This window comes from Mytilus trossulus, chromosome 6 (genome assembly GCF_036588685.1).
Source record: "Mytilus trossulus isolate FHL-02 chromosome 6, PNRI_Mtr1.1.1.hap1, whole genome shotgun sequence".
NCBI classification, from domain to species: Eukaryota; Metazoa; Mollusca; class Bivalvia; order Mytilida; family Mytilidae; genus Mytilus; species Mytilus trossulus.
This window is the reverse complement of record NC_086378.1, coordinates 62,612,106-62,636,231: the sequence shown is the minus strand read 5'-3', so window position 1 is coordinate 62,636,231 and position 24,126 is coordinate 62,612,106. Positions and strand designations below refer to the sequence as shown.

Below are 24,126 nucleotides of genomic sequence, written 5' to 3'. Positions count from 1 at the left end.
CCGGTAAAAAATAATTTGAATACAGGGCTGTTCTTGTTCGAACAGGGGGGATTAGGGACGAGTTTCTCGTATTATGATAATGTATGGCTGCATGGGACTCTGGAACTAAGGTTGATAGATATTTCGGAGTAATATTATTTTTCATCTTGTAAAAATAAATTAACCTGTGGGCCTTCCTTCGATCTTTAAGCTTTTCCCAACCCGTTTCGAGATATAATCTCTCTAGGGACACCAACCTAGTACCCCCAGTTACGATCCTGGCAGCCTCTGTTTGCACTTTTTTAATCTTATCAATCGAAAGATGTGTGTTGTTGTCCCAGATGACATCAGCATATTCTAATAATGGTCTTATATATGTTAGGTATATTGTCTCGAGTGTCCGTCTGTCAAGGATAAATTTAAATTTTCGAAGAACATTCAGTCGTTTGTATGCCTTTTCGGTTATTACATCAATATGTTTGTGCCAAGTGCCATCGTTTGAAATATGTAATCCAAGGTGTTTATGGGTTGATACCTCAGTTACAGTTACGTTGTCCATGTTAAGTTTTGGATGATCAGGTTTGTGAAGTTTCCGTGAAATTGTCATGGTCTCGGTTTTCTGAGGGTTAAAGGTCACTAGCCAATCTGAAGACCATCTATGGATTTTTGCGAGATCACTATTCAAGTTGTTTGCTGATTCTTGGGGGTCATCTACTATCAAATATAAACTTGTATCATCAGCAAACAACTTAATAGAAGACTGTATATCAGATATGATATCGTTGATAAATATCAAAAATGAAAGAGGACCCAGGATCGACCCCTAGGGTACCCCATGCATTATATTACCCCACTCGGATGATACACTATTAATTACAACCCTTTGCTTTCTATCAGAAAGATAATTTTTTACCCATGCCAAAACAGAACCTTTAATGCCAATAGCCAATAGTCCCCAAGGATAAGAATGTTACAAACCCTAAAACTTTATCCCATTACTTTAGTACTGAAAAACAATTCTAGATACATTTATTATCTTTAAAGTGAATTTAGAGAAGATGTTATCAAATTTTGTAAATCTTTTGGAAATAATAGTAACGTATTTCATCCCTTTGCATTTTTTCATCTTTTCGATGCTTTTCGTATGTTTTTGATTTTACTTATTTTACTTAACTCACACACTAACGTTTCGGTTTAAGCATTAGATTTTAACGAGTATTATACAGGAATACCACCGACCATTATCTATAGGATTTAAACATCCGTTCAGACCATACTTTGCAATGTTCAACTCAAAATTCAGTTAAAACTATTTAAGTATTGAATATTATAAACTTGACGGCGCGAACATTTTTTCGTTGACATAAATTATCTGCTACTTTTATAGCTCTTACATAGAATACTTACAGGTAACAGTAACTGTGACTATTTTCTGATCAGTTCCAATCTTATTAGAAGCCTTACACTTGTACTGACCAGTGTTTGTCTTTTGTAAATTGTGTCTCGGCAAAACATTACCATCTTCTGCTTGGCCATCAGGGTATATCCACCCAAAGTTACACACTGGCTCACAATCAGCCGAACAGTTTATAGGTCCAATAGAACTGCCTTCTCTTCTTTCAATAACTGAATAAGCTGGATCAAGTGCCATAGTATCCGGACCATCTATAATGTATTGAATAGACAAGTTAAGTTTAATTCGTCTTTATGCATATTTAAAATTGAATCATAGCGGTTTTATAATAACTGTATGAGAAACTTACGTTCAGAGGGGAAAAAGTGACAAACGACGTTATACTAGAGGAGCATTTTGAAAATATAATCAAATGAATGTCTAACTTTCAAAATATTGACATAAACATACTAGGTCGTAAGTTCTGGAGCTGACATGTCAGTAACTGCTAGTAATCCTTTGTAATTGTATGTATTATTGTCATTCTGCTTAGTTTCTTTTGTTACAAGTATCTATTCTGATATCGGACTCACGGACTTCTTTTACACTTATTTTTTACGTACGTATTGCTGTGCGTTCGTGTGTCTACATTGGCTATAGAGGTGTAGGGGAGGGTTTAGATCATACAAAACATGTGTGACCCCGCCGCATTATTTCGGCTGTCCCAGGTCTGCTGTCTTTTGCTTTGTTACTCTTTTATGGACTTTAATTGCAGGTCATTTATAGGTTTCGAAGTTTAGTACGATGCACATAATCGTGATATATGGACTGCCCACAGGACAGTGGTATTGACTAAGATAGTGATAATCACTGAGCCGAATGCGAGGTCAAGACTGCTGTCGCAGTCTACACGACTGTTCTACGGGCAGTCCATGTTTCACGATAATGAACAGTGTTTCAGAACTATTATGTTTATTTCATTGCGAAACCATGTTTTAGAAAATTATTATAATTCCAAAATGCCTAAAGCAAACTCGATTAGTTATTTTTATGGCAAAGAGTGAAGACCAGTCGTAGTAATACTTGCATTCATTTTAGTGCAATTTTTCAATATAATATACAAGTTCTCTGTAATTCTATAAATTTACGATATCATTTGATTAACAATTCAACAACTTAAATATAATATTGAAAACAGGAAAATGTGTTATTAAAGGGACATCTATCTTCTAAACAGAGAAACCACGCCCCACCGGTCATTAACCACTCATGATACATTTTATGTTGATAGCTAGTGTGGCGAATCTAACGCCCCACTGGTCATTAACCACTCATGATAACATTTTATGTTCTTGGTATTGTGGTGAATCTAACAATACGACTTCTGTCTGTAGGCATGTTAATTGTATTGTTTATCATAATTGTAATGAACCCGGACATAAGGCCAAGATATGTAGATATTAGGTTACTGGCCAAGAAGAGAGTGCCGAAGAGCTAGTTGGCAACTCTGAAAAGATAGATCCTATAGATAAAAGTTAGAAAATGCATGCAATATAATCTCGTAAACATAAACGCGGAAAGAAAATTAATCGTCGGTCGTATGGTAAGACCATTCTTAATATCGACTATCTCAATATTCGTGGTATGACGTAAAAAAAACATGAAGTTAACAAACATTTAAAATATAATAATGTTGGTATTTTTCGTTTGGTTGAGACATTTTTAAAAGTAACAACCGACCACCTAACTTAGATACATCTAATTGTTAGGTCGGGAAAACGCGACGAGGTAGTACAGGAAAAGGAGGCATAGGTATTTGTCTGAAGTCGCATTTACCAATGCTTGATAAAAATTTGCTTGATAGCAAATGCCATTTATATGAACGGCTTTGGACTTTAACCCGAATAAATAACGTGAAAACGGCAATAGGTGTAGTTTATTTTCCGAACGACGGAACAAATAAATCTTACACTGATGAATAATTTTTTAATGTTTCAATTGCTAGACGAAACGTCTCGTTTAAATGCCATGGGATATGAAATACTACTCATGGGCGATTTCAACGGGCGTTGCGTTGGTGTTTGGCGAACATACAGGTAATTTCACGCTCATTTTTAATAATCAGAGGTCGGCAATAGATTACGTATTTCTGACAAAAAGCTTGTCAGAAAATGTCTCTAGTGTTTTAATAGACGATTCAGGCAGGTTCGACTTGCACAGTGACCATGTTTTGATAAGATGAACTCTAATTTGTAAACCTATTGTACAGAAAAAGACACAAAATGAAAAATGCGTTTGGAAAATAAACGATAAAACAGACTGGACCCTCTTCCAGAAAAAAACTTAATGACAATTTGAGCCAATTTACTAAAGAAAGTGACAAAATAAACGATGTAAACCGACTCTGGGATTTATGGGAAAATGCGGTAGAAAAATCTGCAATGTTAGCTCACGGTAAAGCCAAACCCGTAAAAAATTACAAAGATTTTTGGGATAAAGAACTTGATTATCTTTTAAAACAAGGCCGAAACGCCAATAGATTAAGCCGCACCCATAACAAATATCATGCGCATAATCACGAAATTGGCAAAAGACTTAAAGATTTTTATTTTAATCGGATATCCTAAGTACAAGAGGCTATCAAACGGAAAGAACGATCAGCCAAGATCCGACTGTATAAATGCAAAAAAAAAAAGATGAAAGGTTTTTGGAATTTTCTTAAAATAAAACGAACCGATACAGGTCCCATAGAGCTTAATGATCCATATGATTCGGATAAAATATTAACGCATACGGATGAGATAAATAATACCCTTTTCAAGCATTTTAGCTCCATAGGTTCCTTTCAAAATGAAAATGATGAACTTGAAAAAGATGTTAAAAACCTTATTATAAATATTGACGAAAATATATTAATATCAGATTCTCCCCTATCGGTTACTTTCGACGAAAATAAAATTTCACAGACTTTGATAAGTCTCAAATCTGGAAAAGCCTGTGGTAATGATGGCATTCCTAACGAATTCCTTAAACATGGTGGGGATATCCTGTTTAATTCCCTTGTGCATATTTAAAAAAAAAAATACAGATCTAGAAATAATCCCAAATGAATGCATATGGCATAAAGGAATCATTATACCCATACACAAAGGTGGGTCTACACAATCTCTGAGTAACTACAGAGGTATAACTCTTAACATCAAATGTATATAAGGTATGCTGTAAGCTAATTGAATGTAATGTTATGGGCTATATTGAAGATAAAGGGATACTTGGGGAAACCCAAGGTGCTTTCCGAAAAGAAAGGAGGGTGGAGGATCACATTTTTACACTTAACGGAATTTGTTCGATGAAAAAGTCAAGGAAGGAAAAGACTTTTCTTGTCTTCCTTGATCTTTCATCAGCTTTCGATAAAGTTTGGCGAGATGGACTGTTCTATCTCCTATGGAAAAAGGGTATCTAGGGTAAATGCTGGAAGATCCTCCGGGCATTATATAAGAATGTTTGCAATAAAGCCCTTTTTGATCATTACGATTCTGAATGGTTCGATCAAGAATTTGGTCTAAAACAAGGATGTGGCCTATCTCCTACACTTTTTTCCGTCTTAATGACTGACCTGTGCGATATGCTGAAGGGGGCAAATTTATGTATAAGCATCGCCTCTGAGTTAATAAACTGCTTTTTATTCGCTGATGACATTTCCTATTAGGAAACACTGTAGAAGAGCTACAAATTCTTTTAAACATAGCGCATAAATTTGTCTCAAAATGGAGCTTAAAGTTTAATTTATCCAAGTCGAAGGTCCTGGTTACAGGTAAAAAGAAAGACTCGGATAAAAAATGGTATTTGGGGAACGATCTCATTGAAGAAGTAGATACAAATATTTAGGCGTATATTTTTCAAGATCCCTTATATCTACATACCATATAGAACAGTACCTGAAAGAAAATTTTCAACGGAAAATAAATCATGCAATTCGTATTTTAGGTGAACCCCATGTGATTTTAACCGTATAAATTTTGGACATTCTCTGACATGTCATTTTGGATGTCGGCTATTCGACCATCACTGACGTATGGTTGTTCAGTATGGTTCCCGTCATCCCAGAAATGTAAAGAATTACTAGAAAGTTTTTAATATGAAGTGGGGAAATAATCCTAAACACAAAAATGAATATTCCTAAATGTGCGCTCCTAGCTGAATTTGGATGGGAGTCAATATACAGATTTATGGATAGACAAAGAATTGCATACTACGCTAGATTAAAAAACATGCCCAATAATCGGCTGTCGAAAATGATCCTAGATGAAATTGTACCTGTTAAAAGTAATGAATAGAAATATATAGAAAATATCGAAACTATTTTAAAGACTGCGGGTCTAGACCATTATGCAAATGGAAACATAAACGTTAATATCTTTAATTAATTTTATGGTAACGAAACGACCAATGCTCAATTATGTAATATTTTAGGAAAGAGTAGCCTAAACTTGTACCAATCCTTTGTGGTTGTTAGTCGTAAGCAGCCGTGACTATCAAATGTTGACGACCTCCGCTCAACAAGGCTAAAAAATTTGGCAAGAACGAATTGTCTGCCTATAAATGCAACGCTTCAGCGAATGAATCTGACAACAAATAATGAGTGTCAGTTATGTTCCTCAATTGCGATTGAGGATATCTTTCACGTTATGTTAGGTTGTACTTTTTTCTCGGCTATAAGAAAAAGAACAAGTACTAATATACAAGCATGTTTCGAGAATTTAAAAATGGATATCTGTTTTTCAGAGTTGCCACCCTTATCACAAATACAGTTCATGATAGGCGATCTGAGCTACTTGTATTCTCCAGACTTAAGTAATAGTTTAGATAAGATCGTTAAAGCCTCGGTCACACCTTACCGGATAGCTCGAACGGACGCCTAACGGATAACTTTTTTTCAATCCGTTCATGTCCGTTAGACGTCCGTTCTTATCCTTTAGGCGTCCGTCCATATCCGTTGCATGTCCGTTAAGCGTCCGTTTTATCCGTTGACGTCCGTTCTGTCCGGTGAACAATTTTGAGCATGTTCAAAACTTTGAACGGACGTCCAACGGATAAAATGTCCGTTGAACGTCCGTTAGGCGTCCGTTTTGTGCGGTACTCGTCCGTTTTGTATTCGTTACGTGTCCGTTATGCATCCGTTGGAGATCCGGTAGACCAATTTACCAACGGACGTCTACCGGAAGCCTAACGGATAAAACGGATGTGAAACGGACATTAACGGAAGGATAACGGATAAAACGGATGCCTTTCGGATGTAAAACGGACAAAGACAATTGAAATTTCGCGTGGTTTATTGCCTTTAATTTTTAGATGGTTTATTGCCTTTAATTATCAGATTATTTTGTTCATCCATTTTATCCGTTACACTTTCGTTAGGTGTCCGTTTTATCCGGTACTCGTCTGTTGGATGTACGTTCGACGTCCGTTCTGTCCGGTACGTATCCGTTTCACGTACGTTCAATGTCCGTTGTGTGTCCGTTAGGCATTCGTTACATGTCCGTTAGTACACCAACGGACTCCCAACGGATACAAATTTTGTCAACGGGTAACTTTTTTTTTTATCCGGTAAGCGTCCGTTCGAGCTATCCGGTAAGGTGTGACCGAGGATTAAAAAATACCTTGCAGACGTAATGAATGGACGTTCTTTTGAAATTGATAAGATTTCCAATGTATAATGTCTTGAACTGTGTGTGAACGTTTTTTAGTTTTAAGTTTGATTTTTTTAATCTTTTATTGATGAAAGATTTCAAAGTAGTTATGCATTTTAAATTGTCACTGTAATGTACTTTTACGAAATAACCAATTTACTATGATATTTTAGCGTTTATGTTTTTATTAGACTTTTAAAGCCTTTTGCAAGTATCTTATACCATTTTTAATACACTCATATAATGTTGTTTGTAAATACTATGATGTGCATTTTTAATGACGCAGGAGTCAGTACCCCGCTGGCCCTTGCCCCCGTAGTAAAAGAATTAGTTTCACAATAATATATATATATATATATATTAAAAGAGAAACCACGCCCCAATGGTCATTTTCTGACGGAAACCACGCCCAACAGTCATTATTAGACGGAAACCATGCCCCACCGGTCATTATCATGTTAAAGTTTGTTCACGACCGGTTATCTGGTCTGCTGTGTTCTGTTAATGAACGATTTAATTTATTACTATAGAATAATGTCATGTCATGTGGCCCCTTTTTTTTATAATATAAGGTTGTTGCATTGTTAACCGATATAAAATAAAGGATTATAGACAATGATAGAGTAAATCCCAAAGTGTATATTGTGGAAAAAACATGTAAAAGTACGGAAGCCGATAAGGGCCATTAAAAATATATATCGTAGTTACGACATAGCATGTCGTAATTTCAAATAACATGTCGTTATACAGGTTTTTCACAAAATAACTTTTGTCGTGTGGATTAGGGTAAAAAGCGGACTGAAGGGGGATTTTTTTTTCAGTTCTAGATTTTCTGAAAAGGAGTATTTTTGTGTTTCGCTCACTGAACCAGTGTAGAGGGTTAAAAAAACGTAAAACATCACAATGTTGGTCTTTGTTTACATAATTTCGATGATCACCAGCACCGGACTGGACTGAATAACCAGCACATATCGTTTTCTCGCAGGACAACTTTACCCACCGTGATGATGGTTTGGGAAATCTCAGTTTCTATTTAAAAGATTAATCATGATAGTTACCAACGTTCGATGGAATTTAAAATACAGACCGTTTGGATATTAACTTAATATGTTATATGCATTTCTTTGATTTAAAATATTTAACAATTAATACACTTTTTAATTATTTCAAACTATACTTGCACTGCACTGTAACTGTGATAATTTGACTGGTTTGTTTCCCTAACAAATTTGTCACTCGACATCGATACTGTCCAGAATGTATCTTTTGAATATTAGACAGTGTTAAATTGTCACCATGACCCGGGAAAATGTTTGGTCCAATCCATTGAACATTGCAAGATGGCCAACACGTCTCTGTACATTGTATTGGTGACAGCTGTCTCCCTATTGTCACAGTGTAAGATGATGTTGATGGTGATATCGTTGGTAATTGTAATACTGAAACAAACAAAAACGAGTTGTAATTAAGGTTTTTGACATATTTGCAGCCAATTGGATCTTAACTCATTATTTTTATGTATGGTGCATAAATATAAAAATGTATTCTAAAATTATATTTTTATTATCTTCTTGTAATGATTGTTTATTTTATTTAATAGTTAGATTTTACTAGTGTGTTGCTCATACTATTTGTTGGTTTATAGTGCGTTTCATACATGCATACCGTATTCAAACTCCCATATTAAAAGAAGTAAAATAAAGCCCCTTAAAAGAGAACAGGTGCGTTGGCAGGATAGGAAGTCCTTCATTGAATATTCTATTCTGTACCCGCCATGTGAATCAACTCTTTTGAAAAGTCACGTCAAAAATGTAATTCTGGGGTCATACATTTGATTGTTTAGAGGGAATAATAATGTATCTCAAGAATAATACGACAATTGGTCTAAACAATTGAGTCACATACAGGACATTTTTCTAATACTTGATTTGTTTTATATATACATGTGTCTTTGTTACAGTCATGTACAATATTTGACATACATATCTTCAGAAACTCTTAGCAGACAATTTAGCCTATAAAATAAACATAAGTCACACAGTTTTGTACCAAATGAATATATTTTTTATATTTTGTTCATTTGTTTGCGATTTCACGACTTTCCTGTCAAAATGAGATTCAGATGTGGATGTATACACAAATAATCTTCATCTCCATATAGCAAAGACAAAAACCAACGTATCAAAGACCACCACGATGGTTACTGGAAAAAAAGGATTTTTTTTCTAATGGAACAAATTTGTTAAATACATGTATGCAAGTATGCATGTATCCGTTTTATTGTAAGTAATGTATTAAAAAACATATAAAACGTGTATAATGTTTCGCTATGAAACGAAATTTTTATATATTTTTTGTTATAATGGTGATGTTTACTTTTTTTACCTAATTCACTTTATCCACGGGTAATGTGTTTGTTTGAAGAAATGAAATAAAACAATATTGTAATATACAGCTTCAAATAAACATACCAGCCCGTTTCACTGTTGTACTTGTAGTGAATAGATCACTATCACCAATAAAATCACAAAAAAAGGTCTGGTCAGAAGAAGGTGTGGACGATTGTGTGTATTTCCATATCATTCGATTGTTATTTTCCTCACATGAACACGTTGATGAACAGGGCGTAGATGAAGAATTCACATAACAATTGTTCATATCATCATACGTAATGCTGCCTAAACTTCCAGAGCTACTGCGGAAGGTTGCTGTTCCATTAACAATTGATTCACCTACATCACATGTTAATGTCAGTTGTGTGCCACTGTGTACATAATTCGGTGAGGCTGTAAGGTTCCTACACGATACATGTCCTACAAAAATTAAACATTGAAATATGTGATTAAAACATTTGAACAAAAACAATGGTAAATGATTAGAGGCAATCGAAACAATCGGACAACACAAGCAATTATGCAAACTACATTTTACAAATTAAAACAAAAATACTTAATATTGAGAGTTTTATATAATGATGCAAGCATGAGTATACAGAATCTTTTCAATAAACGACACACTATGTATCTCTTAACCTTAATCATCTTATGTTTATTAGTAAGTCTCAAACCTTTCTGTCAAACCTGGCTCATATGGCATATAAGGTGTAGAACCACTGATTCAGGACCGGTCGAAAAGAAGATAGTTACAAGAAAGTAGTACATATTTAAAACAAAATAGTTCCTACGCATAAATTATCTGTATCTTTGTCAATTATAGGTGAAGGATTTTGATAGTTCAATCAGGTATCAACTGGATGCTTATGGACTTTGGATCACTGTAGAACTATTGTTGAAAGTTTTTTGAACAATAAAGAAGAATATAACATTTTAACAGGAGGACACATTTGCTTTGTTTTTCAGATCAGAAGTACATATTTTGTACCATCAAACTTCCAGGAACCAGTACGATCTAATATGCAATTAAAAGTATGTTGACTTTTTCAGCACAAGTCAGGATACAGTATAGTTTTGACATGAAATACATGCCGCTTTGTTAAAAATTCAGTTCAAGTAGCAATTAATGCTTGAAATTGCACAATTTAACATAAAACGTAAGGGGGCTTTGAATTAGTGGTTTTATGCCATAATCTTAATGAATGTCATACTTGACTTACTACGTCCCATATTTCGCCAGTTAAAACTGACATTTAGTCAAATTGAATGACGTTACGCGCAATGATCGTACATGTAAGCGTAACACAACGTCGCAAATATTTCGTAACGTTCAAACCAAAACTTCGACTGAAACGTTGGTTTTAAGCATGTTCGACATTCTTGTAAGACTCCGCAAAATCGACGGTGCGTTTTAACTACTTATCGAAAATTGATGTACTTTTAAATTAGATTTTTTTAAAAATTAAGAAAAATAACATTTTAAAAAATCATAAATTCTACCATTATAAGAGCTCTGATAAGCAAACAATTGCCGTAAATTTGAGTTGCGTTCGTTTTTACGTCAAAAATTGGCGGTGTGACACCCTTGTAAGCCTTTGAAAAATCGCTCATAAATTACCATATATAATTTTTCAGGATATTTGTCTTCAAATTCATAGAATTAAGCAAATTAACATTGATGTAGTAAATACAAATACTAACCTTTTTTCCATTTTAGATAAATGTTTTTTAATCTCAAATCAGGAATACCATTTTTTCCCCCGTGGGACAGATTTGCCCTTGTAGTATGAAACACTTTATTTTTTTCTATGACGTCATCATAACGTCATAAAAAATGCATAAAATTCTTAAGGAACCTATTTGTTTAATAATGGAAAAAACGGTTTTTCAAAACATTAAATAGTTTAGACGAAAATCACAGTTTAGTGGTTACAAAAAATGAAATATGTTACGCGGGACAGCCTAAAAATTGCCGGTTTTTTTAAACTATAGATAGCTAGCTTGTCGCATGCAGCATGAAACATAGTTTCAACAATTATTTTTTTCTTTTTTGTTTAAAAAAAATATTTCTATTTAAAATGTGTACAATAGCAATAAATATGATATCTCAAAATTTTTTTTTTTTTACTTGCATCTTGCCAACTACATCGATTTTCCAATGAGGTACGAACATCGCGCGTAACGTCAATGCATATAAAAAAATGTGTCCAATAACTAACATAACTAGTAGACATGTTCTCAGTAACAGCAAGCTTACCTGTTATTATGCAGACAAGCACAACAGACAATAAGACACCAAACATCTTTATCATTTACTGCCGATCTACAAGAGAAATAGCGTATACTCAATTTCTGGTGCGGTTAAACTAGTACATGTTCCGTTAATGTAATTATACAGCTTTGAAAAATGTTTGGTATTTTTTTTAATTTTCAGTATTTAGTACTTCCTTTCAATACTCATCAATATTATCAGTCGTATAAACTTACGTCAGATGTGCGTATCATCTACAAAAGACAATGGTGTTCGAATAACTGAGTTAAAAGACAAATAAACTACGTAATTAAAGAGAATAGAGGCACCAAAATGCCGAAGAGATTTGCCACATACATGTTCATGTACAGCTAACGTAAGCCACTCCTGGGGTAGAAAATATAGTTGAATATTACCATGCTTTCTAGTTAAAATCGTTTCGTATACTTCTACAACAAGGGACATAAAACATGTACATGTGGCAAACATCATTTAAACAATACTTTTTATTCAATATTTCGCACAATGAGCATGTTTCGGGAAAAAAATACCATATGTACGACGCACTCTTAATATTGTCCTTTACAAAGTGATGACACATTTTAGTTACAATGAAACAGATTTCAATCCGAAATTATAACATGAACACTGGTTAGTTAAAATGAGGTTAAGGTCAGATATCATCATATCGGTCATGTAATTATGAAAAAAGGAGACGTGGTATGATTGCCACAAGACAACTCTCCACAAGAAACCAAATGACACAGATTTAATAACTGTTATATGTATATCACCGATACGATCTTCAACAAAAAAGAAAGCTCATATCCCATAGTACAGATCTGGTGAAGTCTAGATGCTCCGCTAGGCGGTAGGTGCTTCCACATCCTTTCTTTCTAGCTACGCCCCTGGAAGTGTTATTTTTAAATATGGCAATCGTATCAAAGACCAAACCGAAATACTGGCAGTTAGTTCAAAGCCACTAACAACTAATAAAAAATCATGCACTAAATTATCAATCAGTACAGAACCAACATCAAATTAATGCACATTTTAATTCGAAAAATCATAGTTTTCCTTTTTGTATGTTTTTAGTTTGTGCTTGGCATTTTAAGGTTGGAAATTGGGGGTTCTCATGGTCTTTTATTATAGCTATTCATAGCTTCTTTTTATGACAAGACACAATAATTCATAACTATAAAAAAAGAAGATGGAGTATGATTGTCAATGAGACAACTCTCCACAAGAGACCAAATAACACAGAAATTAACAAATGTAGGTCATCGTACGGCCTTCAGCAAGGAGCAAATTCCATACCGCATAGTCAGCAATAAAAATTCCCGAAATGACACTGTTAAACAATTCAAACGAGTATACTTACATGAACGAAAAACAAATATGTAACATAAATAAAACAAACGACCACCACTGAATTACAGGCTCCTTGAGACCAGCACATACATACAGAATGTGGTGGGGTTAAACATGTTAGCGGGATCCTAACTCTATCCCTAACCTGGGACAGTGGTGTAACCGTACAACATAAGAACGAATTATAAGTATCAGTTGAAAAAAGATCAATTCGTCAGATGGATAAAAATACAAATATTACAAATACAAGTGGACGTGTCGGGGTACTTGTACATCCAAACAACAAATAAACAATAAGTAAAGATATGAGAGTACTCGCAGTTACTGACAGCTACAATGTAGTTCAAAGCCACTAACAACTAATAAAACCAGCATGCATCTAAGACTAAATTATCAATCAGTACACATCCAACATCTAATGAGTGAACATTTTAATTTGAAAAATCATGGTCGTCCTATTTTTGTTATTTGGTTTGTGCTTAGCATTTTAAAGGAGGAAATCGGGGGTTATCATGGTTTTTTTTTACTTCTTTTATAAGACTTTATAACGTCTTGTTACAAACTATGTAGACAGTCAATAATAAATTAATATTATGGCTCTACGGTGCACATCATTATTTTTTACACTGATCTACAATACAACATGACGAGAGGAAAATATGACTAATTCATTTAGAAATATAAAGCACACATAGAGAAAACCATTTAAATGAGACATTTTACATTTAACTTGGGTGTGTCATGTTTTTACCTATACAACGAATAAACATTAATTGCACGAATTTTACAGAAAGGTATTCATTTAAGGACTTTTAAATACTTGCATATTTACAGAATCGGTTGTTCATAACTCACGATCTATTTGATCATATTATATCATTTCAATTTTTAATGAATAGTCATTTTCTTCAATGAACATCATGAAGTGTTTAGAATAAATTTTAAAAATCGTGCATCAAACTAGGAAGAAGGAACTATTTAATCAAAAGTTTGTATATATAAAAATAGATATTTAACAAATCAAGTATCGTAATGTATCTACATCACACCTTTCATTGGATAAATAAACAATAGTGTCCATTATCCGGTAGAAGTAGGGGTTCGATAAGATTAAACGTATAGTCAATATATTAAAGTTTGATGAAGGTGCACCGATGATCTAGAAATTTCAAAACGTAAAATGAAATTATAAGTTATTAGTATTTGTACAGAATTGTTTTCGGGTCATGTTGATGTAAAATACTCTTTTCATTGATTGATTGATTGTTGGTTGCTTTACGCCGCATTGACACAAAATAGGTTATATCGCTGCGATCATAATCCTTCGAGCTTAGTCTACATACATCATATGATTTTGAATGACAAATTAGTAAATTAACACATAAATTCGGGATGATAATTGTAACTCGGAAAAAATATAATTGTAATTATGGTATTAAAAAATGAGAAGATAATCGTAACTAATATACGAATGTTGTATACAAATAAAGGCATCATAATGTCAATTTAAAAAACTGTTCGCAGAAATCGTTTGTCTGATAAACTAAGAGCCAATCATGCTGCAATTTATAGGTAACATAAGCATTTATTTTTTATATATCTACATTATACAATTGTAAACCTAAAGGCTAACTACATGAGACCGGTAGCAGACGACAAACAAACTAGACATGCTAGATGTAATTCAAAACTCCATCTAGAGGTCGAAACCCGCCGCTTTCAATAAAACACAGACGCAGGGGATCACATGGTGAGTCCATCATTCTGTAAATCAAAGCGAGTCTAGAGATATTGCAAAAAAAGTATTTGAGACTAGTACCATCAATAACAATTTTCCAAATGACAAAACTAATAGATTAAAACGAGGCTTCTTCCTTAGGACAGGCACATGAACATTGCGGGGTTGTATTGAGTTGTTTATAAATTTAGTTTACTAGCATAAAGAACAAGCATGACCAGCGAATAAAATGCTCAGCTGTAAATATATTTGAAGCATACAAAACAAAACAGTTCATTTTGAATAAAACCAATCTTTTCAAAGATGATTATGAAATTGCAAAAAATTTTCTTCAAAATAACCTATGAATACGAATGAATTTCATGGATAATTTTCTATTATTTTTTTTTTTCTTACTACGCTTTATAAAAGAAACTAGATCCATACGCACACAAGTATTTTTTTTTAACCTAAGTTATGACAATTTCATCCTATCAATAATTGCTCAAGAACTAAAAGGGAGGCTATTACAATAAGATTTAAATTGATTCATTGCAGTCAAGGTACACAATATATCAAAGAGTAAAAAGTAAAATTCTGCACTTCTTTGTATGGAACTAAAAGGGAGAAGGAATGAACCCCTAAACCTACGTATGTACATGTATACAGACAAATTTGATGACAAAGTTCACATATTCAAGTGCAGCTAAGGCATTTTTATACTGAGCATATGTACCTTCGCTAGACTATGAACGGACTTATTATCACAGAACAGATATACATTGTAAGGGTTCGTTCGTCGTACATGTATTGAAATCGTATTACATATATAAATTTTACTCTACAGACCATTATACATTCCTTTGTCCGCTGCTCAGATACAAGGGTTCGTATTTCGTACATATACTGGAATCGTATGATATTGATTTAATTCGACAGGCCATACATTCCTTCGTCCGTTACTCAGATAAAAGGGTGCGTACTTCTTACATGCAATATTATCGTATGAGATTGATTTAAGTCCAAAGACCATACAATTCTTCGTCCGCTCACTGCTTAAATATAAGCGTTCGTACTACGTACTACGTACATGCAATGTAATCGTATGGTGTTTATTTAACTCCGCAGACCGTACATTCCTTCGTCCGCTGCTCAGATACATAGGTTCGTACTTCGTACATGTAGTGTACTTGTATGAAATTGGTTTAAACTTCGACTCCGCAGACCGTACATTCCTTTGTCCGCTGCTCAGATTAGATGTACTATGATATTTGAGATATTAAGGAAATTAACTTTACAAATATTTCAATGGGTTAACATTATCGCAAGTAACGCAAATAGGAAGTTCAAATGATAAGTGTATATTGCCCTTTTGTGTGTACAATGAATGAATGGTGTATTAAGAACGAAAGCCCTAACATAACTGACAGAAGTGCAATTAATGTGTTTACATTCATTGTCATTCTGTTTTTATGTTTTGCCCACTGATGCTAGTCAATGATATTTGGTATTCGTTTTTTATATCATTGGCACAATGCCATTTTCATAGAAATTATTTAGCACTGCCAACTCAGTAGGGTGTAATGACTAGTAAATAAATGATTTTGAAACTTTTGCTTGGTTAAAATGTAGAAGTTTATATATGATTATAGGTAAAGGAAGATGTGGTGTGAGTGCCAATGAGACAACTCTCCATCCAATAACAATTTAAAAAAAAGTAAACCATTTTAGGTCAGTGTACGGCCTTCAACACGGAGCCTTGGCTCACACCAAACAAAAAGCTATTATGTCAGTTTATTAAGGGGAACTATGTTAAGCAGGTTTGGCATGCCTTAAAACCAGGTTCAACCCACCACTTTTATTCCCCTTTAAAAGTGTCCTGTACCAAGTCAGGAAGATGGTCATTGTTATAATATTGTTCTTTTCTCTTTGTGTTGCATTTTAACGTTGAGTCGTTTGTGTTTTCTCTTATTTTTGAGATATTGAGATAAGACGTGGCACGGTACTTGTCTATCCCAAATTCATGTATTTGGTTTTCATGTTACATTTGTTATTCTCGTGGTGTTTTGTCTGATGATTGGTCTGTTTCTGTGTGTGTTGCGTTGTTCTCCTCTTATATTTAATGCGTTTCGCTCGGTTTTGGTTTGTTACCCCGATTTTGTTTTTTGTCCATGGATTTATGAGTTTTGAACAGCGGTATACTACTGTTGCCTTTATTTAAGGCAATACTATTTGGTATGCATTTGATTTCGAAATAGAATTTCTCATTCCATGGATTTTATTCAACCCATCTCCTTCGGTCATTTTCTTTTGCCGTTGACGCTCTAAGTCATGTCTAGTTTAAATGTTTACGGTAGAGTAAAGTTAAGTGGAACCACTTTTGGAATGTAAAAGTAAGTGGTATTTGGTGTAGATAGCTTTTTTATAAAGAATAGAGAATAATGGACAAAACTTATATAGAATAGAGAATGGGCAAAAATATGTAATAGAGAATAATGGGCAAAATTTATAAAGAATAAAGAATTGTTGATGTTTTCTTAATGCTACAAAAGTAGAAAAAAATGCTTCGTTTAATAAGTCTTTACTGAACCTGTTTGAACTTTCAATAAAGCATGCACATGTTGTTGGTTAACAGACTTTCTATAAAGAATAGAGAATAATGGACAACACTTATACAGAATAGAGATAATGGACAAAATTTATAAAGAATAGAGAATGGGCAAAAATATGCAAAAATTACATAAAATAGAAAAAAAATGGGCAAAAATATAGAATAGAGAATAATGGGCAAAATGTATATAATAGAATAATGAATAATGGACAATATTTATATAGAATAGAGAATAATGGACAAAATCTATAAAGAATAGAGAATAATGGGCAAACATTTTATAGAATAGAGAATAATGGGCAAAAGTATAGAATAGAGAATAATGGGCAAAACTTATATAAAATAGGGAATAATGGGCAAAATTTATAAAGAATAGAGAATAATGGGCAAAATTTATAAAGAATAGAAAATAATGCCAAAGGCAAAAATATAGAATAGAGGGCAAAATTTATATAGAATCGAAAATAATGGGCAGCATTTATAAAAAAAAGAGAATAATGGGCAAAATTTATATAGAATGGAGAATAATGGGCAAAATTTATAAAGAATAGAGGATAATGGGCAACAATATAGAATAGAGAATAATGGGCAAAAATATATAATAGATAATAATGGACAAAACTTATATAGAATAGAGAATAATGGGCAAAAATATTTAATAGAGAATAACGGGCAAAATGTATAAAGAAAAGAGAAAAAAATGGCAAAAAATATGTAGAATAGAAAATAATTGGCAAAAATATAGAATAGAGAATAATGGGCAAAATTTATATAGAATAGAGAATAATGGACAACATTTATATAGAATAGAGAATAATGGGCAAAAATATTTAATAGAGAATAACGGGCAAAATGTATTAAGAATAGAGAAAAAATGGCAAAAATTGTGTGGAATAGAAAATAATGGACACAAATATAGAATAGAGAATAATGGGCAAAATTTATAAAGAATAGAGAATAATGGGCAAAAATATAGATTAAGAATAATGGGCAAACATATTGCAATAAATTCTTTGGGATAAAATCATCGTTTTTATTTTTGTTTTAATGGTTTTAGTTCTTGATGAAGCGACATCTTTTATCATTTGACCTAGTTATATTTGAAACATCACAAACGTGAATGTACGAGGAAACAGACCAAAATGCAGGAACAGAAATTAATACTTGAGCTAAATAGAAAGATTTGACCAAAACATATCCTCTGTTTCAAATTCAACAAAGATTATACTGTTAACGGAAACTACATTGCAACAAAATTTCATAATTCGAAATAACTATTTTGCGTTACTTCTTAATAATTGTATGATACAATCTTGAAAACTTACAGGAAACAGCAAATATCAGGTTCGAATCCGGTCATTTTTAAAGGGGTTCCCAAACAAGGATAAACGTGTGTGTGTGTGTGTGTGGGGGGGGGGGGGGGGGTTAACGACATGTCCAAATTCAAATGCAGTCATCGTTTTAAAACAAGGGGGTCCACCACGGCACTCGGAAGGCCCCCTCCTGGATCCGTCACTGAATATAATGCAAATAAAGCTTTTTGTCAAATTTTTTTTTTTTAAAGATTAACTGAATACTAAATATTAATTAGTTGACTAATCTTATAATAAATCATACAATCTCAGAGTGCATTTCTTTCTAAATATAATTTTGTAAACGTTGTGTCGCGTTTGTTGATGTTTTCTTAATGCTACAAAAGTAGAAAAAAATGCTTCGTTTAATAAGTCTTTACTGAACCTGTTTGAACTTTCAATAAAGCATGCACATGTTGTTGGTTAACAGACTTTTTACAAACGTAGAAACTAATACATCGTCTAATCAGGTTGAAGTTATAAACAAAATTAATGTACCGTTTGTACTAACAAAAGACAAACTACAGACGCATTTTTAGCGTGTGCATAGTTTGTAAAAGTGTATGTAAACTTTGCAAACGTATGTTACTGAAAGAAGTGTTCAAAGCATGTTCGCGCTTAGTCGTTTGAATCGTTTGTGTTAAATGTAAAATTATGCACTCTATATAAGCTACGGTTGCTCACAGCGCTCCTCAATTCGGGGTAGAAGTCACACATTTTACTACCGGTCTTCTAATCTTAAACCTTTACAGAACCTACACATATTTTTATTTTCCAGTTTACTTATATCATGACTATGATATTTTAGTTTCGTAATGTATTATATTCGTCCTGTTTAACAACGCTCCAATCACACTTATTTATCTGCCACTGATTACATTCATATAACAATGTTAACTCTAATTCATCTTCACTGATTTGTTCGTTCGGATTTCCCTTTCTGTTTTGTGGTAACATGTACATGTCCCTGTTCGAACATTGATTTTTATCTAAAAAAAATCTTTTTTAAATAGAGTACTTTTATTGTGTGATGTAGGAGAAAGCTTAATAACTTCCTGTGTATTTGTTTTATAAAAGTTGTCCAAAAAATTATGGGTCGTTAATGTCGTTTAAATGCACCGTATATTTAATTTTTGACTCAGCGTTTTCTGTAATCGTACACAAATGCTACTTGCTGCGCTTGAATAGTTACGACTACATAAACGAAGGTCGGAAAAGGGGACAAGGACTCGAAGGTGTCTTAATATAAGAATTGGCTAACATGTGGTACGAAAATAAATGTTTACCTCTCTCTTATTGGAAGTATAAATATATCAAAACAATGATGTTGAAATACGTTCGTATCCATCGATTCTAATGTTTTTTCTGTAACATCGAACATAGTTGTATTAGTTTACTTATTTGTTACTGTATGTTGTAAATCATCAGACTGAATCTATTTGGGTTGTGGATACATATTATACATGGGCTGTGGAATAGACACAAGCCAGCAACCAATCAACACAAACAGACATTTGATAGATGTGCATCTGTGTTCTTTTGCAATTCCGCTTTTCGTGATTAAAATATAAAAGGGTTTAAAACTTCAACAACCCAGTTTAACTTTACCCTATGTCCCAGACAACAACACAGTATATGACTTTTTTTGTGTGATCACTCATTAAGCTGAAGAACACATACAGTAAATGACAAGTCTGATAAGGGTGCATAGCTTCTTAGGATTGAAACTTTTGTCTAGTATATATATATTTTTGGATTTCTGTTTATCGTTTTATAATTGCTGCCTCGTAGATATAAACTCTATACTTCCTTATAAACTACATTGTAAACTTGGAAAAGTGTAAATAGTAAAATAGTATATACTAGACCAGCAGTGTTGAACTAAGTAATTCATCATTCAAATACGAGACATTTTAAGATTAAACATAAGAAATAAAAAATAGTATTGACACTTACTGTAATATCTTCTTTTTATTTTAGGTGTCACTTTTTCCTTCAAATTATACTTGGTTACATACAAAGGTATTTCCCTTCGTCAATTTGCCTCAGAACATTTATCGTTCCATCAAATGCACTAAACCGGACAATTTAGTAGGATGGTTTTGAACACAAACTACGGTCTTGCTTTTCCGTACGATTCGGAAACGAAGATAATTATCATTTCACAAAATGATATCGATATTATTGTCATCTTTAACAGAGAAATCCCAGTGTATTTATAATATAAACTTCCGGGTCGGCTTGAGTAAAGGAATGAAGTATGTTAGACGTATTTAAATTAAATAGTTTTTAAATGAATCTGAATATGTGAAGAATAATAAGAGGGTACAGAAGTGTGACAACTTTTAATCATGACCGTAAAATTATCTTTTTCCGAACTTTAGAAGTTTTTGATGTAAGTTTGTCTTCTCGTAGATGTTAAAATGTATTGAAGGTTATTCAAAGAGCACAATAAAACTAAGTATCTTAGGGTACATAGTATAGGTGTGTGACTCTTTTATATTAATTAAATCTCGTGTATTTGATGTATATGAACAAAATATATTATGTTAAAATATATTTTATTTCATCTTTCCCAAAATTTGTCAACATATATGACTGTGTATTTATGTGGTAAATATTTAAATGGCAGTTAAATGGTCAAATTAAAACTAGTAATAAAAGGTCTTTAAAATTTGTTAAATTTACCTGATAAATACAATGTAAACTAGTATAAGAAATATGTAATCATGATATATTTCATATATTTAAATGTCCACACTACAACTAATATCAATCAGTTTGATTATGATTCATGGTAATGCCCTAATCTGGTTTTGCATCCGTCGCCCCCCCTTTTCTAACACAACGAGCCTTTAATGGGTTCTAGTGAATTGAAATTCAGATTTTTTGTTTAAGAAAATACTTAATATTCGATAGAAAGTTATCGATGCACAAATCTAATACTGTTTGGACGAAATGAAGATTTTTATTAATTTATTTCAACATGATAATACTTTACCATAAAGACAAACATGACACGTAGTCTAGATACAATACACGTTAAACGAGAAAAAACAACACCTACATTACAGACGTCATTACAGAATTGCCTAATTTGCAACATAGTATAGCGAACGCATAGAGAGAAAATAGATATGAAAACACAGTACTCGACGTGTAAACTTATTAACCAACTATTTAATGTCGGTAGTCCAGGTAATCGGCTTTGTAGAACATCTTAAATATGTTTGTTGAACAGCAAATTCCACCACTTCCGGTCCATACGAGTTTATTAAGGTATTTCGGAAGGTTTGTGTTACCCATAGTGCCAAGTAAGCTTTTCTCATCATTTTGCGTTCGTCGTTGTCATCGTCGTCCGTTAACTTTTTCAAAAATCTTCTCCTCTGGGCAAAAGTTACAAAATAGATTTGAATATTATAAGTAGATTTTCAGTACTACAGATTTTTGGTACAGAAATAGTACCTATGCAACAAATTTAAGTAGCTGTGTATATTGTTTATATTGTAATCTGTGCTAACCCTACGTGAGAGGTAGGGATAGTTAAGAAATTTAATGTTAGTTTAAACTCTTAAAAGTTCGGAGCATATTAAGGTTGAAAATATGCCGCACAGGCCTGTATTTTTAAGCTTGGACAAAAATAGTAATGCATTTGAACTTTCCATTCTAGGATATATATTTTTTTTAGAACTTTATAGTAAAAGTGGTATAGTTTAAGCCGTAAAGGAAGTTCCTGTAATGGGAAAATGCATTGTCAATATTTACAGGAATGCAACGTAAAGAAAAGATATATAATTATGTGTCTGATTTGCAAAGAATAGTTTCTATTTCATAAATCTTACAACTAAGACCGCGAACAATTTAAAGAAATGCAGTATAATCTATACATATATCACAAAATTATCTAATGTGTAAGTTAAACATTCAACATTTTTATGTGAGCGGAAGGATATTGGGAGACGATTTCATTAACAATCTTTTTTTTTAAATTTGTATAAAAGTCCTACTTGACCCAAAACATGTCTTAAATGTACGCTGTTATCTCATAGTTATGTTTATTGTTGTTTACTGTACATAAGCATTGTGTATTTAAGTGTAAAATGCTTACTATGAGATGATTGCCATAACTCAATCTGTTACCCACTGATTGAGTAATGTCTGTTCCATGTTTGAACATTTTAGTTCTATCTTAAAGTTATTTCCTTGCTGGTTAATATGAGAACAGTTCTAACTTTGCATTATATATATATATATATTGTAAACCTTTTTGTTTAAAGAATAAATCCGATTCATATATTTATTTCTCTTAACTTTAATTAGGCCTAACGTATAGTCGTTAATCATTTTTGCATATTAACAAGAAGTAACAGATTAGTTCAACTCTATACGTGTTCCCGTCGTACATTAGGAAGAACTTACATGGAACTAACGTCTTAAATAGATCGGTTTATTCACCAGACCTTCGTTTCTTTCGCCTTTTATAATTTGATTCACGATTCCTAATCAAGAGCGCAATTATTCGTAATTTGCATTTTCCATAGAATACCACTGGTGTTCCGTATTTTTGCTTGAATACTACACAGACTAGGAAAAAACAGATATCAGTTTATGTTACCAGAAATGCCAGTGTTGCATTACAACCAAAAATATATATAGTGTTATGCGGCAAAAATTTACCTAAAATTTAATGCAGTTGAAAAAGATTTTTTTTCCACTTAATAAAAAATATATTTAAAGGCCGCAACGTGCAGAAATTGAAGATATTTTCTTAACTTTGCAAAATGTAAATATAATTTTTCGATTAAATGTAATTCCAATTCCGTATCATCTAATCAAAAGCCGTATAGGATTTTATTCTGAGTACTTGCCGGTCAATACGTGACACTTTAATAAAATAAATTTATCTTATCTTATCTGTAAACAAATAAATTGCGCTCTTGTAACCTTAATCGAAAGATGTCAATGTGAGTAAAAATGCGTTGTATAGTATAAATGGCCCAAAGAGGTAATTATTTCAATTCATATAACAAGTTCGTATAAATATTAATAGACTATAAATGCATTTTGTTGTTGTGATTAATTAAGGAACTAAGAACGTTAACTTCACTTATTTTTTTTGTGTACTATTCATGTACAGCGTACACGTACAAATGAATGTGTCTACATGTACATTTTGTACATCTACATCGTACGACGATCCATCAGCACATTGATGACTATACATCGGCGCATCGCAAACAGACACTTAATAAAATGTTACAATATAATGAGTGCATACGCATTGATCAAACATTAAATTCATTTTGTAAAAATAAAAAAAGTAACTCATTCACATATTATGTACAAACAAGTTGGATGACTAAATATAC

At 32.8% G+C, this 24,126-nt stretch overlaps 1 protein-coding gene across 1 annotated transcript; it reads right to left on the bottom strand.

Moving 5' to 3' along the window:
* Positions 1-1,369: 1,369 nt before the first annotated feature.
* On the bottom strand, positions 1,370-20,999 carry LOC134722886 (carcinoembryonic antigen-related cell adhesion molecule 20-like). The gene is made up of 5 exons (XM_063586519.1): positions 20,714-20,999; positions 11,713-11,778; positions 9,534-9,875; positions 8,244-8,501; positions 1,370-1,644 (listed from the first exon to the last, which is right to left on the bottom strand). The coding sequence occupies exons 2-5, from the start codon at positions 11,765-11,767 to the stop codon at positions 1,370-1,372; spliced, it is 930 nt and encodes a 309-aa protein (XP_063442589.1). The 5' UTR covers positions 11,768-11,778; positions 20,714-20,999.
* Between the last annotated feature and the right edge of the window lie 3,127 nt (positions 21,000-24,126).

What these genes read in the sequence shown, in the direction of transcription:
- LOC134722886 (XM_063586519.1), bottom strand. Translation starts at nt 11,767, where the DNA reads ATGATAAAGATGTTTGGTGTCTTATTGTCTGTTGTGCTTGTCTGCATA. An exon ending in TACAACAGTGAAACGGGCTG is followed by an intron (nt 8,502 to 9,533) that starts GTATGTTTATTT and finishes TGTTTGTTTCAG; the next exon opens with TATTACAATTACCAACGATA. An exon ending in TATCACAGTTACAGTGCAGT is followed by an intron (nt 1,645 to 8,243) that starts GCAAGTATAGTT and finishes AATACATTATAG; the next exon opens with ATGGTCCGGATACTATGGCA.